This window comes from Pseudonaja textilis, chromosome 15 (assembly GCF_049901715.1).
Source record: "Pseudonaja textilis isolate UNSWEBS1 chromosome 15, rPseTex1.2, whole genome shotgun sequence".
Lineage (NCBI taxonomy): Eukaryota > Metazoa > Chordata > Lepidosauria > Squamata > Elapidae > Pseudonaja > Pseudonaja textilis.
Window position 1 is genome coordinate 771,787 of NC_142004.1, and position 18,214 is coordinate 790,000.

The following is an 18,214-nucleotide window of genomic DNA, read 5'->3' on the forward strand; positions in this document are numbered from 1 at the left end:
GAGCTAAATGTTGTTATTATTATTATTATTTTGCTTGTTAAAAAAATATCTTCTGTTTTGAAAGTTGAGCCACGGTCAGGGGACAAATCGCTAAAATCAAATCGTCCTCTTCCTCCATTTACACAGGATTCCAAGAAGGAATTAGAACTAAATTCACAAGGTATCGCAGAGTTTAATGGACTGAGGCCGGACGTTTATGTAGCCATTGGCAGAGCGTTATAAATTCTCTTTTTTCTTCCCTTACATAAAAGGGTGCTGAAGGTTCCATTCAACTTTATGTACGTGATTTGAAACTCTACGGGGCTCTGTGGGGCAGGAGGAAGTCTCGGGAAAAATGCCTGAATCTAGAAACGCAGCATCTCAAGGAGAGTGTAACCCCCACACACACCTCTCTGGCACCCGAGTTATTCTATTGAGCGAGCCTACACCCTGCTGTTTGCATAAGGGCGCCTCATAGATTTTTACCCTACTGCAGACACCAGAAATCTATTTTTCAGGAGGTCAAATAGGTCATTAGAGCAGCTGTGTAATCGAAGCTGCACTTTTCTTTATGGGCGTCGCACAAGGAAAAGAAGGAAGGGGGGTTTGTCACAGCAGCCATACTGACTTTTTTGACCGCTCCTTTCCTGCGGACACCATGCTAATCGTTTGCCCCCAAGGGCTGCTAAAATCTTCCTTACAAGCGGAGCAATGTTAAATAAGCTGTTATTTTTACCTTCCTTTGTGGAGTTTTTAAAATAAATAAATAAATAAATAAACTGTCCATCCAAGAAAGGTTTTGCAGGGGTTCAGGCTTCGGGGGTTGGGGGAGAAGTTTTTTTTTTGTAAGTTCGCTTCTCAATGAACGCACAAATACTGCAGAGCCAGGACTGGCCTTTGTCCACCCCCACCTCTAGCAGCGAAGGGATCCGGAATGAAAGAGGGGAGAGCTGGGTTCCAATCGATCGGCGGCCTGGAGGAAAACACGGAGTATCCATGCATAAAAGATAGTCGGGTCTGAAAACCAGGCGGTTTCTGTCAGGGGAGCTCCGCCTGCTGGGCATCGTTTCAATAAAATCAGCATAAAGCACGATCCATATTCAAGGCATGGTGGCCCCAAAGTCTCAGCCTCCTCCCCACTTTTCCAGTTATACATGACATTCGTCTTTGGCTGCACCACCTTGGCTTATAAAAATGCAGATGCTGTCGATAGCAGAGCTCCAGATTTACAAAGCCGGTGGAAAGCTGCACTCCCTGCTGGTCATAATTTATGTTTCTGTTTGTGCTGCATACCAATCCTCTAATAGAACTATGTTTTATATGTATACATATATATATAGTGTATATATATATATATATATATATTGATTCTCCGAAGTAGGCTGAGCAATTTACTGCGACTCGTCTATTTTGCCATCGACAAAACTACCCTGCTTGGTGGTCAAACAAAGAATTCACAAAAGAAAGATTATATTGTGCATGATGGGGGGACTTCAACTCCCAGAATTCTTTTGCCAAAGGAAAATGAAATAAAAAGATCCCTTTTCCTCCCCTCTATATGCCCCCAAGTGTTGGGTCCAGTCTTGGCATTGCTGGGCTGCGACTGCCACCTGCTGTCCATTCTGAGAAAAAGGAACAAGTCGCTCTTTCTTTCTTTCTTTCTTTCTTTCTTTCTTTCTTTCTTTCTTTCTTTCTTTCTTTCTTTCTTTCTTTCTTTCTTTCTTTCTTTCTTTCTTTCTTTCTTTCTTTCTTCCAAAGGACCCTTTGGGGTTCTTTTGACTTCTGCAGAACCCTTTTTTCGGGACACTCTTTCTGAGCCAAAGCAGGATGGTTTGCTGTGAGCTCTCTCGGACTCGACTCTTGGGGGACCCCCGTTCTGTGCTCCCCTTTCAATGACAGGACGCCGTTTCAGAACAATCGTCCTTCTGGGAGACGGTCAGATCACTGGACGGTCAAAAGATTTCAGTGGGTGTTTTGCTCACAGGCAAACCGCAGAGCCTCTGGCTTTACCCAGTAAACGAAGGAAAGGTAACAACTCTCTCTTACCTGATGCAGACTAAGAAAAAGCAAAGGCCGAGGAGGAAGACTCTCCCTCAACCAACAGCATTGAAAAGCGATCCATTTCGGACACCCCCACGAGCTGCACAGAACCTCATAGTCAAATCCGAAGGAAAAGGGACGCCATGGCCTTGGCCGGGGTCAATCCCTTCTCCTTTAGCTCAACCGGAGGCGAGGAAGGGGGAACGCATAGAAAGCAGGAGACACACCAGCCAGCTTCTCCTACGGTTCTCTTTATTACGTCGGGCGTGAGAAGGGCGGCTTGGTGGGGAGTCGGGCGGGAGGGTTACAAGAACATGCGGCGGGAAACCAGGCAGATCCCTCTGTCCTCGGTGAGAGAAGTTGTCAATGTTTGTGTGTCTTGGTGAAGCCATTGCATGCTTACCCACTGAATGCAACTGTGAAGAGAGAAAAGGCGGCGGGGGTGATGGTGGTGGTTGGGTGGGAGGGAGGAGGGGGCCTTTGGGGGGGTCTCTAAGTGCATGCTTCAATTACAAAGAGAAGGAAGGAGGGAGGGAGGGAGGGAAGGACGTCTTCATTGCAAATGTCCACCAATCGTTGGCTGAAGGGAAGGGGGGTCTTCCAATCAATCGGAAAGGACGACAGGTGTTGCTCTAGTTCTCTGCTAACAGGGACTTCCATACTGTACATACAAAACAGCATTGAAAAAAGGTGTTTTTTTTTGAGAAAACCGAGGGGCTTTGGGGAGGGCAGGGCAGGGGAGCAGCCATTAGTCCCACATGGTCCACCCTGAACCAGTGACCCTCCTTCGGGAAGGCTGGGAAGCAGAATCGTCCCGGGTTTTGAGGCCGGGAGGCGGCCGCTGCCAAGGAGGGAGGCGCTCCCATCTTACGATCAGACGCTTCTTCGCCAGAATCCTATCCGCTCCCTGAAATTCGGCGAGGGATCCAAGACAAAGCGATGCAAAGTCCGAGCGAGAGAGAAGAAAAGCGACTCGGGGGGCGCGTCTTAAAAATGGCATTTGTGGCCCCAACTGGGTGTCGCCCGTGCGCTGTGACCGAACCGTCCTTTCTGGCTGAGGTGGAAGCTCTTGTGAACCGGCCACCAGCTTTGGGAGGCCTGTGGGGGGAGGAAGCAGGCAATCCCCCCCCCCATATCGGAGGCTTTCTACCAAGAAAAATGCCAGGTCCCTCCCGGCGCCATTCCTTTGGCGCCCCTGCCTGGTGACAGGCCCGGTGCTGGGCCCAGCGGTCGGTGGGGAGCCTGCCGGTTGCCACTGGCTTTCTTCTCAAGCCGCCAATCCCTCCAACCTGGGCAAAGGTTGGGAAGCGTGAACGCTGAGGAATGTCAGAGGAGAGGCCTCCATGCAGTGAATGCTCGGCCCTCCAGGACAGACGTGGGCGGGTAAGCTGTGTGTAAGGTGCTTTCAGATGAGCCGGCACTGCTTTCAAGGCGAGAGGCAAAGGAGGGCCTGCCGGCGGATCTGCTTTCCGTCTTGAAGGAGCCCCTCCGGAGGGGAGGGAGGGGGGCCCAAACGCAGGGAAGGCAGGCCTGGGACGCCCGCAGGGCTCCAGCCCCATAAGGCAAAGCTGGGACGGCCTGGACCCCTCCCTTCTCTGAGCACAGGCACAGGGCTGGGGCTGCCGGCTGCCCTGGGCTTCTCTCCTCTCCTGAGCTGCTGCCTCCACCCTCCAAGCAGCCAGGGAACATCAGGAGGAACAGCGGTGGGGGGAAAGGGGGACTATTGCATGTCAGGAGGGAGGGAGGAAGGAAGGAAGGAAGGAAAGAAGGAAGGAAGGAAAGGGAAGGAGGGAGGAAGGAAGGAAGGAAGGAAAGAAGGAAGGAAGGAAAGGGAAGGAGGGAGGAAGGAAGGAAGGGAGGGAAAGAAAGGAAGGGGAAGGGAAGGAAGGAAGGAAGGAAGGAAGGGAGGAAGGAAGGAAGGAAGGAAAGAAAGAAAGAAAGAAAGAAAGAAAGAAAGAAAGAAAGAAAGAAAGAAAGAAAGAAAGAAAGAAAGAAAGGAAGGAAGGGGAAGGGAAGGGGGAAAGAAGGAAGGAAGGAAGGAAGGACGGACGGACGCAGGGGAAGGGAAGGAGGGAGGGAAGGAAGGAAGGGAAGGAAAGAAAGGAAGGAAGAAGGGAAGGGAAAGAAGGAAGGAAGGAAGGTGGGTGTTTCAAGAACCTTTGGGAGCACAAGTCTCTTTGGCCAAAGGGGGAGGGGAGATCCAGAGGGCATCGGAAGGGCAGATAATTTAGCCACCGAGGAGCTGAGCCAAACTGAGGGGGCTCAACGCAACTGCTACTGCTGGAAACCCTCGGAGCCCCTTGGGGAGGCCCTGAGACGCCCGAACCAAGCAGGGAGGCAGCAGCCGGTGAGAAGACCTGGGCCGGGAGAGGGGAGGGAGGGAGGGAGGGGCCCCTGCCGTGGGTTTCCCAAGAGCCAGAGGGAGGGGGCCGTGGCAGGGCTGGAAGAGGAGGTGGAGGGCTGGAGGCGGGGGGGCAGAGGGGCACAGCCCCCTAATCGCTGGCCACGTGGTGCTCGTTCTGGAGGGCATGCCAGCGTTCGATCTTCTTATCCTTGTTCTTGAGGCACTCGTACCAGTGTTTCAAGCGCTCGCCCTTGGCTGTGATGCCCAGCTGGCAACCACCTGCAGCGGGAGAGAGAGGGAGGGAGAGAGAGTTGGGGGCCACCACCCCCCACCCCTGGACGGGGTCACCTCGGGGCCGGCCCCAGCAGGCCCCTTCCCAGGCCTTCCCTGCCTTCAGTGAAGGGGGCCACTGAAGACCCTCCCCCCACTTTGAGGCAAGGCCTTGAAGAGAGGGTCTCCGACTGCAGCGGCTTATTCAAGACCCCAGAATTCTCCCGGTTTTCTGGGAAGCGACATTCCACGGTTCTAATTCGAGACCAGGAGAGGCCAACCTTGCAGACTTGGGGACTTCAACTGCCAGAATCCATGCTGGCTGGGGAATTCCGGGAGCTCGGAGCCCACAGGTCTTCCAGGTTTAAGGGTGTCCTTTCACCATCCTCCCTGCAAGACCAGCCTCCTTCCGAGAAGCCCCCTGGAAAGAAGGCAGGAGACCCCACCCCGCTCCCGGCAGCCACTCACCAATGTAATCGTTGGACTTCCCAATGTCGTAATCCCAGACCGAGATATCCAGGGACTTCTTGGCCAGGTCGCTGTGCTTAATATCGTAGAAAAATTCCTATCCCAAGAGAGAGAGGGACCAAGAGGCAGGAGCGGATCAACAGCCGGATTTGCTACCAGCTTCCCTTCCTCCCTCCCTCCCTCCCTCCCTCCCTCCCTCCCTTCCTTCCTTCCTTCCTTCCTCCTTCCTTTCCTTCCTTCCCCCTTCCCTTCCTTTCCTTCTTTCCTTCCTTCCCCCCTTCCTTTCCTTTCCTTTCCTTCCTTCCTTCCTTCCTTCCTTCCTTCCTTCCTTCCTTCCTTCCTTCCTTCCTCCTTTCTTTCCTTCCTTCCTTCCCTTCCTTTCCTTCTTTCCTTCCTTCCTTCCCCCTTCCTTCCTTTCCTCCCTTCCTTCCTCCCTCCCTCCCTCCCTCCCTCCCTTCCTTCCTTCCTTCCTTCCTTCCTTCCTTCCTTCCTTCCTTCCTTCCCCCTTCCTTCCTTCCTTCCTTCCTTCCTTCCTCCTTCCTTTCCTTCCTTCCCCCTTCCCTTCCTTTCCTTCTTTCCTTCCTTCCTTCCCCCTTCCTTCCTTTTGCTCCCTTCCTTCCTTCCTTCCTCCCTCCCTCCCCCTCCCTTCCTTCCTTCCTTCCTTCCTTCCCCCTTCCTTTCCTTCCTTCCCCTTCCCTTCCTTTCCTTCTTTCCTTCCTTCCCCCTTCCTTTCCTTTCCTTTCCTTTCCTTCCTTCCTTCCTTCCTTCCTTCCTTCCTTCCTTCCTTCCTTCCTTCCTTCCTTCCCCCCTTCCTTTCCTTCCTTCCTTCCTCCTTTCTTTCCTTCCTTCCTTCCCTTCCTTTCCTTCTTTCCTTCCTTCCTTCCCCCTTCCTTCCTTTCCTCCCTTCCTTCCTTCCTCCCTCCCTCCCTCCCTCCCTCCCTCCCTCCCTCCCTTCCTTCCCCTTCCTTCCTTCCTTCCTTCCTTCCTCCTTCCTTTCCTTCCTTCCCCCTTCCCTTCCTTTCCTTCTTTCCTTCCTTCCTTCCCCCTTCCTTCCTTTCCTCCTTCCTTCCTTCCTTCCTTCCTCCTCCCTCCTCCCTCCCTCCCTTCCTTCCTTCCTTCCCCCTTCCTTCCTTCCTTCCTTCCTTCCTCCTTCCTTTCCTTCCTTCCCCCTTCCCTTCCTTTCCTCCCTTCCTTCCTTCCTTCCTCCCTCCCTCCCCCCTCCCTCCCTTCCTTCCTTCCTTCCTTCCTCCTTCCTTTCCTTCCTTCCCCCTTCCCTTCCTTTCCTTCTTTCCTTCCTTCCCCCCTTCCTTTCCTTTCCTTTCCTTCCTTCCTTCCTTCCTTCCTTCCTTCCTCCTTTCTTTCCTTCCTTCCTTCCCTTCCTTTCCTTCTTTCCTTCCTTCCTTCCCCCCTTCCTTCCTTTCCTCCCTTCCTTCCTTCCTTCCTCCCTCCCTCCCTCCCTCCCTTCCTTCCTTCCTTCCTTCCCCCTTCCTTCCTTCCTTCCTTCCTTCCTTCCTTCCTCCTTCCTTTCCTTCCTTCCCCCTTCCCTTCCTTTCCTTCTTTCCTTCCTTCCTTCCCCCTTCCTTCCTTTCCTCCCTTCCTTCCTTCCTTCCTCCCTCCCTCCCCCCTCCCTTCCTTCCTTCCTTCCTTCCCCCTTCCTTTCCTTCCTTCCCCCTTCCCTTCCTTTCCTTCTTTCCTTCCTTCCCCCTTCCTTTCCTTTCCTTTCCTTTCCTTCCTTCCTTCCTTCCTTCCTTCCTTCCTTCCCCCCTTCCTTTCCTTCCTTCCTTCCTTTCTTTCCTTCCTTCCTTCCCTTCCTTTCCTTCTTTCCTTCCTTCCTTCCCCCTTCCTTCCTTTCCTCCCTTCCTTCCTTCCTTCCTCCCTCCCTCCCTCCCTCCCCTCCCTTCCTTCCTTCCCCCTTCCTTCCTTCCTTCCTTCCTTCCTCCTTCCTTTCCTTCCTTCCCCCTTCCTTCCTTTCCTTCTTTCCTTCCTTCCTTCCCCCTTCCTTCCTTTCCTCCCTTCCTTCCTTCCTTCCTCCCTCCCTCCCTCCCTCCCTCCCTCCCTTCCTTCCTTCCTTCCCCCTTCCTTCCTTCCTTCCTTCCTTCCTCCTTCCTTTCCTTCCTTCCCCCTTCCCTTCCTTTCCTCCTTCCTTCCTTCCTTCCTCCCTCCCTCCCCCCTCCCTCCCTTCCTTCCTTCCTTCCTTCCTCCTTCCTTTCCTTCCTTCCCCCTTCCTTCCTTTCCTTCTTTCCTTCCTTCCCCCTTCCTTTCCTTTCCTTTCCTTTCCTTCCTTCCTTCCTTCCTTCCTTCCTTCCCCCTTCCTTTCCTTTCCTTCCTTCCTTCCTTCCTTTCTTCCTTCCTTCCTTTCCTTCCTTCCCCTTCCCTTCCTTCCTTCCTTCCTTCCTTCCTTCCCCCTTCCTTCCCCCTTCCCTTCCTTTCCTTCTTTCCTTCCTTCCCCCTTCCTTTCCTTTCCTTTCCTTTCCTTCCTTCCTTCCTTCCTTCCTTCCTTCCCCCTTCCTTTCCTTTCCTTCCTTCCTTCCTTCCTTTCTTCCTTCCTTCCTTTCCTTCCTTTCCTTCCTTCCCCCTTCCTTTCCTTCCTTCCCCCTTCCCTTCCTTCCTTCCTTCCTTCCTTCCTTCCTTCCTTCCTTCCTTCCTTCCTTCCTTCCTTCCTTCCTTCCTTCTTTCTCTCTGTCTTTCTCGCTCTCATTTCTTTCTTTCTTTTGGCATCCAAGTGCTTTTTTTAAAAAAGAGTGACACATTATTTGTTAAAATATATATTTTTAAACCGTGCACCCACCACCTGCCCAAAGCAGCCAAGCCAGGTGGCAAACAGAAAAAGGCAAAGAGGCCGATGGGGACGTCGTGACCAGGAAAAACTTCGGGGTCGGGGTGTGGCGGGGGTGGGGGAACACAGCAGAAACTCTGCCTCACCTCGTTGAATTCGGGGTTCAGGGTCTTCTTCTTAATCTGCGTCTTTTGCTTGGCTTTCTTGCCCATGTCGGGTTTTAAGCAACTGCGGAAGGGAAAAAGGGGGGAAACTCATCAGCAGAGAGGCAGAGTAACAGAAGAGTTGGAAGGGACCTTGGAGGTCATTTAGTCCAACCCCCCCTGCCCAAGCAGGAGAGCCTACACCGCTTCAGACAAGTGGCTGTCCAATCTCTTCCTGAGCAGCCACGATGCCTGGAAGCAACTTCCGTTCCACGGGTTCATCGTTTGCACCGTCAGGAAATTCCTCCTTGGGACGTTTCAAGGGGGTGCAAAAAAACCCACCCTCAAAATAAATTGTGGGTGAACTGGGGTGGGTGGTTTTGTGTGGGGGGGCAGGGGGGCTGCAGCCCAAGGGGAAAGAGGTGTGAGGCCTCCGAGGAAAAGGCCTGCGGAATAAACGGTGGCCGTGCCAATGTTGGTGCCAACCGATTGTGCCAACCCAGGGATGGAGGCCTACGGGTCCCGTGGGAGCAGAACGTGGGAAGGGTCCGTGTCTTTCTTTCCCCCTTTGCGTCACCTTGGCTGGCCCACCGGGGCAGGAATGGGATTGGCCCCCAACTCTGCAACCCCTGGACCCCCATGCCCCCAAAAAGCCTGCTCAGCCGAGGCTTTGCCCGGCTCCCCACAAAGGGGCCCTCTGAGAGGCGGACCTACATTTTGACGAAGGGGTCTGAGTAGCCGTTGGCGTCCATGGCGGCTAAGTGGACGCAGCGCACCACGCCGACCACCAGGCCCCCTTTCTGGGTGTTGTACATGAGAGAGACCAGGATCTTCCCGCGTTCTTCCACCTCTCGGCCTTGGTCCATCTGCGGGGAAGAGAAAAGGGGGCACGTGTGGGTCTCTCTCCCTGCTCCCCCACCCTCGAAGCTGACCCCACCCGGGGCACAGAACAACTCCAAGGATCCGTGCAGGGGCAGAAGGGGCAGAGAGAGAGCGCCTGGCCCAGAGAATCGCCGAGCATCGGACACGAGCGGGTGGACGTCTCCTCCTCCTCCTCCTCTCCCCCTCTTCCTCTTCCTTCTCTTCTTCTTCCTCCTCCTCCTCCTCCTCTCGCCCCTTCCTCTTCCTCCTCCCCTCCTCCCCTGCTCCCCTCCTCGTCTTCTTCCTCCTCCTCCCCCCTTCCTCTTCCTCCTCCTCTCCTGCTCCCCCTCCTCCCCCTCTTCCTCCTCTTCTACCTCCTCCTCCTCTCGCCCCTTCCTCTTCCTCCTCCTCCTCCCCCTCCTCCTCTTCTCCTCCCCCCTCCTCCTCTTCTTCTTCCTCCTCCTCCTCTTGTTCATCCTCATCCTCATCTCCCTGCTCAGCAGCTCCAGAGAGACCGTCCTCTCTCCCACCCACCCCCCCAGTGCTGGGGCGGGGGTGGGGGGGGGCTCATCCCTTGGAGGAGCCCCTTAACGGAAGACCCTCGACATGAAAGGGATCCAGAAGCGCCATTCGGAGGGAGGAGAAACCCTGGCAGGCGGCGGAGGCTCCACGGGGCCACAAGGCGGCGCACGGCGCAAACAAACGGCAGGCGGCCAATCTCTGCGCCTGGGGTTCTGCCGGGAAGCCAAACCACGTCTCACCTCGTCTTCGTACAAGGCCATTCCCCGCGAGGAGCCCGTGGTCCCTGCCCGCTTCATCTGGGAGGAGCGGAGGAGAAGCGGCATCAGTGCCCAGAGAGACCCTCCCCAAACTCTGCGCTTTCCCGCTCCCAAGGGAACTGGGGTCCAGAGGTTTATCAGGGCACCAGTCCAGCCTTTGGTCTTCAGCGGGTTCTACTGGGTTTTCCTTCCTCTTTGTTGGCCGGGCTTCCTCCCGGCTTATAAGCAGCCATCCCAGTTTGTGACATAAACCAGCAAGCCACCTTTTCCGAGAGGTGAACCTGCCGCTGACACCCTCCTCCCTCTGCCTCCTCCTGGCGTGACCCTTGGACGAGGGGAGACCCCCGCCCCCCCCCCCCAGCAACCCAGCCGCCAGCCAGAGCGGGCGAGGCCCACCGGGACGACTCTTTCCAGGCAGATGTTGAAGTTCTTCTTCTGGTTGACCTTCAGCTTCTTGAGCGCCACCCTCGTCTCCCCGATGAACTCGTTGTGGCCGAACTTGTCCTCGTCACACACGGAGATCCTGAGCAGGAAAGAGCCGCCCAGGTCAGCCGGGTCCCTCGAGGGAAAAGGGCCCCCCCCTCCCGCCTGCCAGCCTGCCCCAAATCGGTGTGCGAACACGGGAAGCCCGGCGCCTTCCGTCAAACGCAGGCAGCCCTTGACTTACGACCACAACGGAGCCCAGATTTCGGTTGTTTGGCGAGACGTTTGCTCAGCGGACGTTGTCCCCCTTTTATGACCTTCCTGGCCACAGTTGTTCAGTGAAATCAGGGCCCTTTGTGGAGTTGGCAAGGTTAAGGGAACTGGGCCCGCCCCTTGATTTCGCTTGTCAAAAGGCCGCGAAAAGGGAGGACCGCGTGGCCTTAGGAAAGAGCGGCCGTCGTAAGGACGAGGTCTGGATTTTGATCCCGTGACCCCGGGTGGCAAGGATGGAAAAGGGCCCCGGGCCCCTTCTTTCAGTGCCCTTGTGACTTCGAATGCTGGATGAATGCTAATTGTAAGCCGAGGACCAGCCGACGACAAAGCGCCCCGTGTTCTTCCTGCCTCCTGGGGGATTCTGGGAGTGGAAGACCCCGTCTGCCCCCATCTCAAAGGCAGGAAAAGCGTCTCTGGCCCACCGCTTGGGGCCTCCCGGTGGGGACCTCTTGCCTTAAGGTCTTCCGCTGCATATCCTCATCCGTGATGCCGTGGTAGACCAGGGTCTCATTCCACACGGGGTTCCGGGTGTTCCTCAGCGTCTTGGTCCTGAGTTTGTTGGACTGGAAGAGGGTGGGGGGAGGGGGGAGGAAGGGGCCCATGGGTCTCTCTCTCTCTCTCTCTCTCTCCTGACTCCAGAAGGTCCCACCTCAGAGACAGGACTGAGCCACGCTGGGCCTCCAGATCCTCCCCTCCCCCGCTTACCTTACTGGCCCCCGGCAGCAGGTGCAGCTTGACGTAGGGATCCGCCAGTCCGTTGGAATCCATTGGCTTCAAGCCCTGAGAGAAGAAAGACCCCGCAGAGGTCAACGAGAGGAGGAAACCGGGCGGAGAGAATTGCAGGTTAACAGAGCTGGAAGGGACCTTGTAGGTCATCTAGTCCAACCCCGAGCAGGGGACCCTACTACACCATTTCTGACAAAGGGCAGTCCAGCCTCTTCCTGAAAGTCTCAGGTGATGAAGCTCCCACAACCTCCGAGGGCAACTTTTGTTCCATGGGTTGATTGTTCTCCCTGTCAGAAAATAACTCCTTATTTCCAGGTTGAATCTCTCCTTGGTCAGTTTCCATCCATTATTCCTTGTCTGGCCTTCAAAGGTGCCTTGGAGGATAGCTTGACCCTCCTCCTCCTCTCTGGAGCAGCCCCTCAAATATTGGAAGATGCTCTCCTGTCTCCCCTGGTCCTTCTCTTCACCAGACCAGCCAGGCCCAGTTCCTGCAACCGTCCGTCGTATGTTTTACTCCCCTCATCCTCCTGGTTGCTCTTCTCTGCACTTTTTCTAGGGTCTCCACATCTGTTTTTATAGTGCGGTGACCCAAACTGGACACCGGACTCTAGGTGTGGCCTTACTAAGGCTTTATATAAAGAAAAAAAAATATCCCTTTACCTGCTCCCCTGCCGCCAGTTTGACCCACCTGTCTTAAAGCCCACCTGTCCCTGATGGGGGAAAAGGAAGAGGCCTACCTTGGCCTTGATGATGGTGCATTGCAAGGAGCTTTTCTCCTGGTCGTAGAGGAGGCTGAAGTCCAAGGACCCCAGGGTGGCTGTTGGGACAGGAGCGGAGGGGGAATGGGTCCGGGTGGGGGAAGACCAGGGCCAAGGGGGGGAAATGAACGGTGTGTCTCGGAGTCGGCTGCACCCAGGCAGGGCCGGCCTCTTCACTCCCAATAAATCTTCTTTAAGCTTTGAAAACCCGGCTAGGGACTCGTGATTTAAACGGGCGTCACTCCCGGAGCCCTGACACCGGAACCACCTACTCGTCTCGTCGGAGTCGTAGCTGTTGGCTTCCTCTTCCTCGTCATCGTCCGGAGGAGGGGGCCGGGGGGCCGCAGGGGCAGCAGGCTGAGCCACGGCCTGGCCGTAGGGAGCCGCCTGCCTCTCTGCCCCACCGCGGGGTACCGGGCCCGCCCACTCTCCTCCCTGGGTGGCACAGCAGGAAGAGAGGCGGGGGGCTCTGCGTGGGAGAGAGCCATGGAGGACGCTCCTGCAAAAGGAAAGAGAGCAGCCGAGAATGGCGGGAGGGAAAAGCCAACGTTTTCTCTGGAAACAGACACGGACACAATCAGGTCCAACTGTCTGCGATGGGCCCAGGTGGAAGATCAGCCCGGGAGCTCGGCCTAAGCTCCGCTCTGACCTCATGAGGTAAGAAGGGTGGTGGGATGGCGGCTGAATCTCAGCGCCCAGCCCTCCACCCCTTTTACACAGAGGCCCGGCTGGGCGGGTGGGTGGGGGTCCCCGGCCTGACGCAGCCACCCTACTGGACCTGGTCCTGCCCCCTGGGCAGAGGGGCTCTGGTGGGGAAGCGCAGCGGGGTCTCTGGTGCCGGCAGTTGGGCCCGCGTGGGCTCGCTTGATCCCTAAGCAGCGGAGAAAAGAAGACGGAGGAAAGGGAACAGAAGGGATCCAGCTACAGAGATCTGGTGGAATCTGCTGGGGGCAGGTCCACCAGGATGAGGGTGGAGAAGGCAGGCAGTTGAAACATGCTCAGAGGCACTCATTCATGGCGGGGGTTGCCAGGTGTACACACACACACACACACAGAGGAGGAAATTCAACCTTGGCTACTTTAAGACTTGTGGACTTCACAAAGCAAAGCTGGCTGGGGAATTCTGGGAGATGGAAGCCCACCCTCTTAAAGCTGCCAAGGTTGCCAAACACAAGCCCCCTGCACGGCTCCTCACACACACACACACACACACACACACACACTCACACACACCCCGCCTTCCTCGGCTCCCCCTCACCTCCGGGGCTCCGAGCGACTTCATTCTCAGCTGGGGAATCCTGGCTCGGCCGGGCCGCTCTGGGGTATTCGCTGCCACTCGGTGCCATCCTGGCCTCGGAAGGTTTTCGATGAAGTGGGGGGTAATTTCCCCGATTGGGGGCTGCTGGTTCAGCTCCTGTTTATATTTGGGGAGGGGGGAGAGAAATGAGACAACCAGAAAGCTCCTGTTGTTTTCTGCAGTCGCTCCCTTGAATAAATGGGGTTTGGGGGCAGTTGGGAATCCCCCCCCTTCCTTGCACCCTCTTCCTCCCCCCCTCCATGATCTTCCCCCCCAGCAGCAAAGAGGAAAGGAAGCGAAGTGCTTTGCAAGGCATTTTGGTTTTCATTCGTCCTCCCTGCCTGTCTGGGATGGGGAAAAAAGGGATTTTATTCTATTTTTCCCCAAGAAAATAGGAGCTGAGCTCTCTCTCTCTCTCTCTCTCTTTCCACCCCCCCCCTCCTGCACCCCTCCCCCCCCTTTGGCTGCCTGGATCAGCTGTTCTGAGGAGCCAGCTAATGAGTGTTCAGACCGCGTCAATCAGCCAGCCCGGCCTGGCGTTCCCGGCGGGTTTGGCAATTCCAGGCAATTGACAGAGTAATTCAGATTTTAATAATGGCCCAATCACTCAGAATGAGCCGTTCCGGATGAGCAGCTGACAACCGCAGCTTTGGGGTGGGGAGGGCGGGGGGGCACCCAAGGCCAGGCGGGGCCAGAGCAGAAGCCGCGGAAGCCGCAGAATCCTTTGCGGGGGGCGGGGGTTGTCAGCCTGGGACACCCCCACCCCAAAGCCAGCCTCCCCGCCAAATGAAACCTCACTTGACAGGCGAAGGGCCCCCGTGCCTTACCGTACGGGCCTTGCTGGGTAGGAGCAGCAGCAGGAGCAGCTGTGGCCGGGTCTCGTTGGCGAGAAAAAAAAGGAGATTTCAGGTCACCCAGGCAGAAAAAAGGATGGATAATTATTGGCTTCGTTTTCCTTTATTTGTCAATTGATCAACTGCTCCTGCAAAGGCCCTGAAAAGGTGCTACAGGACAGAGGAAGAGGACGGAGGCTGCCCTCTGAGCCCTTCTGCAAGCTTGATTATTATGGGATGCTGAAACTTGCCTCCAAAGGCCTCTCTGGCACCTGGGCACAGCCCCTCCCCCCCCAAAAAAAATTCCCCCTATTTTCTTTGGTCAAGGTTGCAGGGCAGGATCTGTTTGCCAGCCTCCTGAGTGGGGGGGCTCAAAATCTTGTTGGGTTGTTGGCTTCGTTTGGCTCGTCCTGACAAATCGGAGGCCCGTTTCACCGGCAAAGTCTTCTCGGAGGTTTGACACAAGGCTGGTTGGCTTCGGGCTGCTGTCTTAAGTCTTCTGCCTCTCAGTGCAAACTCTCTTGACAGCTAAAAAGTGACACCCCCCCCCCCAAAATAGCCGGGAGGAAGCGGTGCATCTCCTTCAGTGCCTACATTCGAAAGGCAAACTGGCCCCGTGCCCACCCAGCGACCCTCCCGGGAAAAATAAACCCTTTTCTAAATACTGTTTTCCTTCTTTGGGTGCAGCTCAACCTAGAACGAAGAAGGAATTTCCTGGCCGGGGGGCGGGGAAGAGCTTCAACTTCAGAAGTTGTGGGGGCTCCAACAACGGAGGCTTTTAAGAAGAGAGGTTTGCCTAAAGTGGTATAGGATCTCCTGCCTTGAGCGGGGAGTGGACTAGGCAGCCTCCCGGGTCCCTTCCAACACTGCCATCCTGGGATGAGTTTGGGCCCGCCCTCCTGCCTCCCTGCAACCCCTCCGAAGTCGGGGGCCAAACCTTTAGGGCTCACCGGGGCTCTGCTGGTGGGAATACGGTGCTGCTGGCTCCTGCGTGGGGGGGGCAGGTCTGCTGGCGGCTGGCGGGGGCTTCTTGGCAATGGGCATAGGCGGGGGGAGCATCTGCTTGGGCAGACCCTTGAAGAACCAGGCCCCGGAGCGCTTCCATACCTGGAGAGTGGCGAGGGGAGGAGAGGGAGGGGTCCAGATTAAAGGGATCCAGTCAAGGGGGCGGAAGGGGAACCATCCTCCTGGGGCTCCCGGGACTTTTAACAACCCTCTGGATCCCGGGGCTGCATTCGATTTTGCTTATTAAATTCAGACGCCGCCTATGTTGCTATCCAAATGCAATAAAATATATACAAGCAATTACAACTATAACAGCAATCCAAAGGGTTAACTTGCTAAGCTTCCTTTCTTCTATCTTTTCTGTACACTGAGAGCTTCTGCACCAAAGACAAATTCCTCGTGCTTCCCATCACACTTGGCCAATCAAGAATTCCATTCTAATTCTTATTCTATTCTAATTCTAATTCTATTCTATTTTATTGTTTCTTCTATTGCATTGTATTCTATCCTCTATTCTATTCTATTCTATTCTATTCTATTCTTTCTTCTATTCTATTCTTTCTTCTATTTTACTCTATTCTAATTCTATTCTATTCTTTCTTCTATTGTATTGTATTGTATTGTATGCTATTGTATTCTATTCTCTATTCTATTCTTTCTTCTATTTTATTCTATTCTTATTCTATTCTAATTCTACTCTATTCTAATTCTATTCTAATTCTATTCTATTCTTTCTTCTATTGTATTGTATTGTATACTATTGTATTCTATTCTCTATTCTATTCTTTCTTCTATTTTATTCTATTCTTATTCTATTCTAATTCTACTCTATTCTAATTCTATTCTAATTCTATTCTATTCTTTCTTCTATTGCATTGTATTGTATTGTATTGCATTATATTCTCTATCCTATCCTATCCCATTCTGCTGAACGCTCTGCTATGAACCCCGGTGGAGGAATTTTCCCCTCCTCCAGACCCCCATCGCGGAAGGGCGGCCTTCAGCTTGGAAAGGGGCGCCTGCTGCAGGAAAGGACCGGCCCTCCCCACAGCTCCGCTCTAGCGTTGAGCCCCCAAGGGGACACCTCCCCAGCGTTCCCCAGGGGCTTCAGGGGCGACCCCGGAGGGGCGAGGGGCGTCTCCAGGGCCCACCTCTCTCTGCTCGGTGCAGATCTTGCACAGCCAGACGGGGTGGGGCCGGTTGTTGGTGGTCTGGATGCCGCATTTGGTGCACATGTTCTGCGAGGAAGAGAAGCGGGCAAGGATGGCGCCTGTCCTGGGCGGCAGTGCAGAAGGCTCCGGGTTCAAAGGGGCTGGTTGCCAGGGCAGCGTTTCATCCGTCATGTCTGCAGCCAAGATGCCGCCCCTCCTGGCTTTGCGCAGAGACCCGCCTCCCCTTCAGTTCACTTAATTAAGAGACTTAATTAAGAAGAAGATTAATTTTAAAAAGAGCTTTAACAAAGGCAGAGGAAAGGCAGAAAGAAAGGGATTTTGCAAAGGGGAGAGAGACGGAGAAAGAGGGAGAGAGAGAGAGAGAGCAAGAGAGAGGAAAGAGAGGAATGCTACAGGGAAGCAGAAGACTGAAAGAAGACCCCCCCGTGCAGGGGCGCAAGAAAGCCTGTGGGACACTGACACACACACACACCCTCACCTTTTTGCAGTCTTCACACACCACACAAGCCGAGCCTGGGTGACCCAGCTGTTCTCCACACAAAATGCAGCGGTTCACTCCGTCGCCTGCCATGTTACGGCGCATGTCGTCCAGACGAGTCATGAGGCGCCTAAACCGAGCGATACGAGTGAGATACACACACACACACACACACACACACACACACACACACACACGAGTACAGCTTGTGGACTTCAATCCCCGGAATTCTGGGAATCCAGGCTATGCTGGCTGGAGAATTCTGGGAGTTGAAGTCCACAAATCTTAAAGTCGCCAAGTTTGGAGACCCCTGAGCTATAGCAACATTGAAAATTAAATTGCTAAAGCACAATCATCAAGAGGATTTAATTCTCTTAAATTATTCTTCGTTGGGGCTTTGCTCACCTGTTGGCCCTCGCCCTGAGGAACTCAGGTTTAAAAAAAGACCTCAAATTTAACCCGAACCCATTAAAAAGACCCCCGCCAGAACAGAGTCCCGGGGAACAGCAAATGGGAAGCCAGAACAAAGCTTCTCCAATCACCAATCCAACCCAACAAGATGCTGCCGAGACTTTCTGTCTTCTCCTTGCGCAACGTGGACTGAACAAGCCAGATCTCACAATCCAGCCTGTAACCCTGGGAACCTTGCAAATCTCTGTCCTGGTTTGTTTTGGTCCTATTATCAACTGCGGTCGATTTTTCCCCCCTGTAAACCTGGGTTTTTTTGGCCCCAACCCCTAGCGATCCAGAAAAGTTGGGAAAGCCCAGACTTTGGGGAAAAACAAGCCGCCGCCCCCCCAGTGCCCATAAAGCACCCCCTCTTTCAGGTTGCCAAAAGCCAGGCCCCATCACCGTCTGTTGTTTGGGCTGGCAGGGAAAGCGAAGCTTCGGCGTGCCAAAGCCAATCTGGTTGACTGATCGCAGCAAGATCTCAATATTTTCTCCTGCCATCTTTGGCAAGCCACAATATTTCTCCAGGGAGAGCACACACACATCCCCATTTGGCACGCAACCACCACACGTCAAGTGGGTGGGCTGCTTCGCGAGGGCTTCTCGGGGAAGCTGCCGCCGATGAGCCATCACCGCGGGTTTCGATTTAGTTTAACAGAATTGGAAGGGACCTTGTAGGTCATCTAGTCCAACCCCCCACCCCCCACCCAAGCAGGAGACCCTACTACACCATTTCTGACAAATGGCAGTCCAGTCTCTTCTTGAAAGCCTCCAGGGATGAAGCTCCCACAACTTCTGAAGGCAACTTCTGTTCCATCGGTTGATTGTTAGGAAGTTCCTCCTTAATTCCAGGTTGAATCTCTCCTCCTTGTTCAGTTTCCATCCGTTATTCCTTGTCTGGCCTTTGGGTGCCTTGGAAAATAGCTTGACCCCTTCCTCCTCTCTGTGGGGTAGCCCCTCAAATACTGGGAGGCTGCTCTCCTGTCTCCCCTGGTCCTTCTCTTCCCTAGACTAGCCCGGCCCGGTTCCTGCAACCACAGGCAAAACCAAAGGCCAGGCGGGACACGCAGCGTCATGCGGGAACGCAGCCGGGTCTTGGGGACTCCCTGATGGCTCATATTTTTTTAAAACAACTCTGG

The 18,214-nt window shown here is 54.7% G+C and overlaps 1 protein-coding gene across 1 annotated transcript in view; it reads right to left on the reverse strand.

The window, feature by feature from the left end:
• Nucleotides 1–2,254: 2,254 nt before the first annotated feature.
• RPH3A (rabphilin 3A) overlaps nt 2,255–18,214 on the reverse strand; it is a 20,732-nt gene continuing 4,772 nt past the window's right edge. The window contains 17 exon segments of the mRNA XM_087913460.1: nt 2,255–4,642; nt 5,102–5,198; nt 8,024–8,105; nt 8,735–8,886; nt 9,643–9,699; nt 10,057–10,183; nt 10,810–10,919; nt 11,062–11,136; nt 11,820–11,899; nt 12,113–12,614; nt 12,617–12,711; nt 13,099–13,254; nt 13,965–14,092; nt 14,321–14,414; nt 14,921–15,077; nt 16,127–16,213; nt 16,626–16,755. Of these exon segments, the coding sequence (XP_087769586.1) occupies nt 4,512–4,642; nt 5,102–5,198; nt 8,024–8,105; nt 8,735–8,886; nt 9,643–9,699; nt 10,057–10,183; nt 10,810–10,919; nt 11,062–11,136; nt 11,820–11,899; nt 12,113–12,614; nt 12,617–12,711; nt 13,099–13,254; nt 13,965–14,092; nt 14,321–14,414; nt 14,921–15,077; nt 16,127–16,213; nt 16,626–16,755 (2,260 nt within the window). The 3' untranslated portion in view covers nt 2,255–4,511.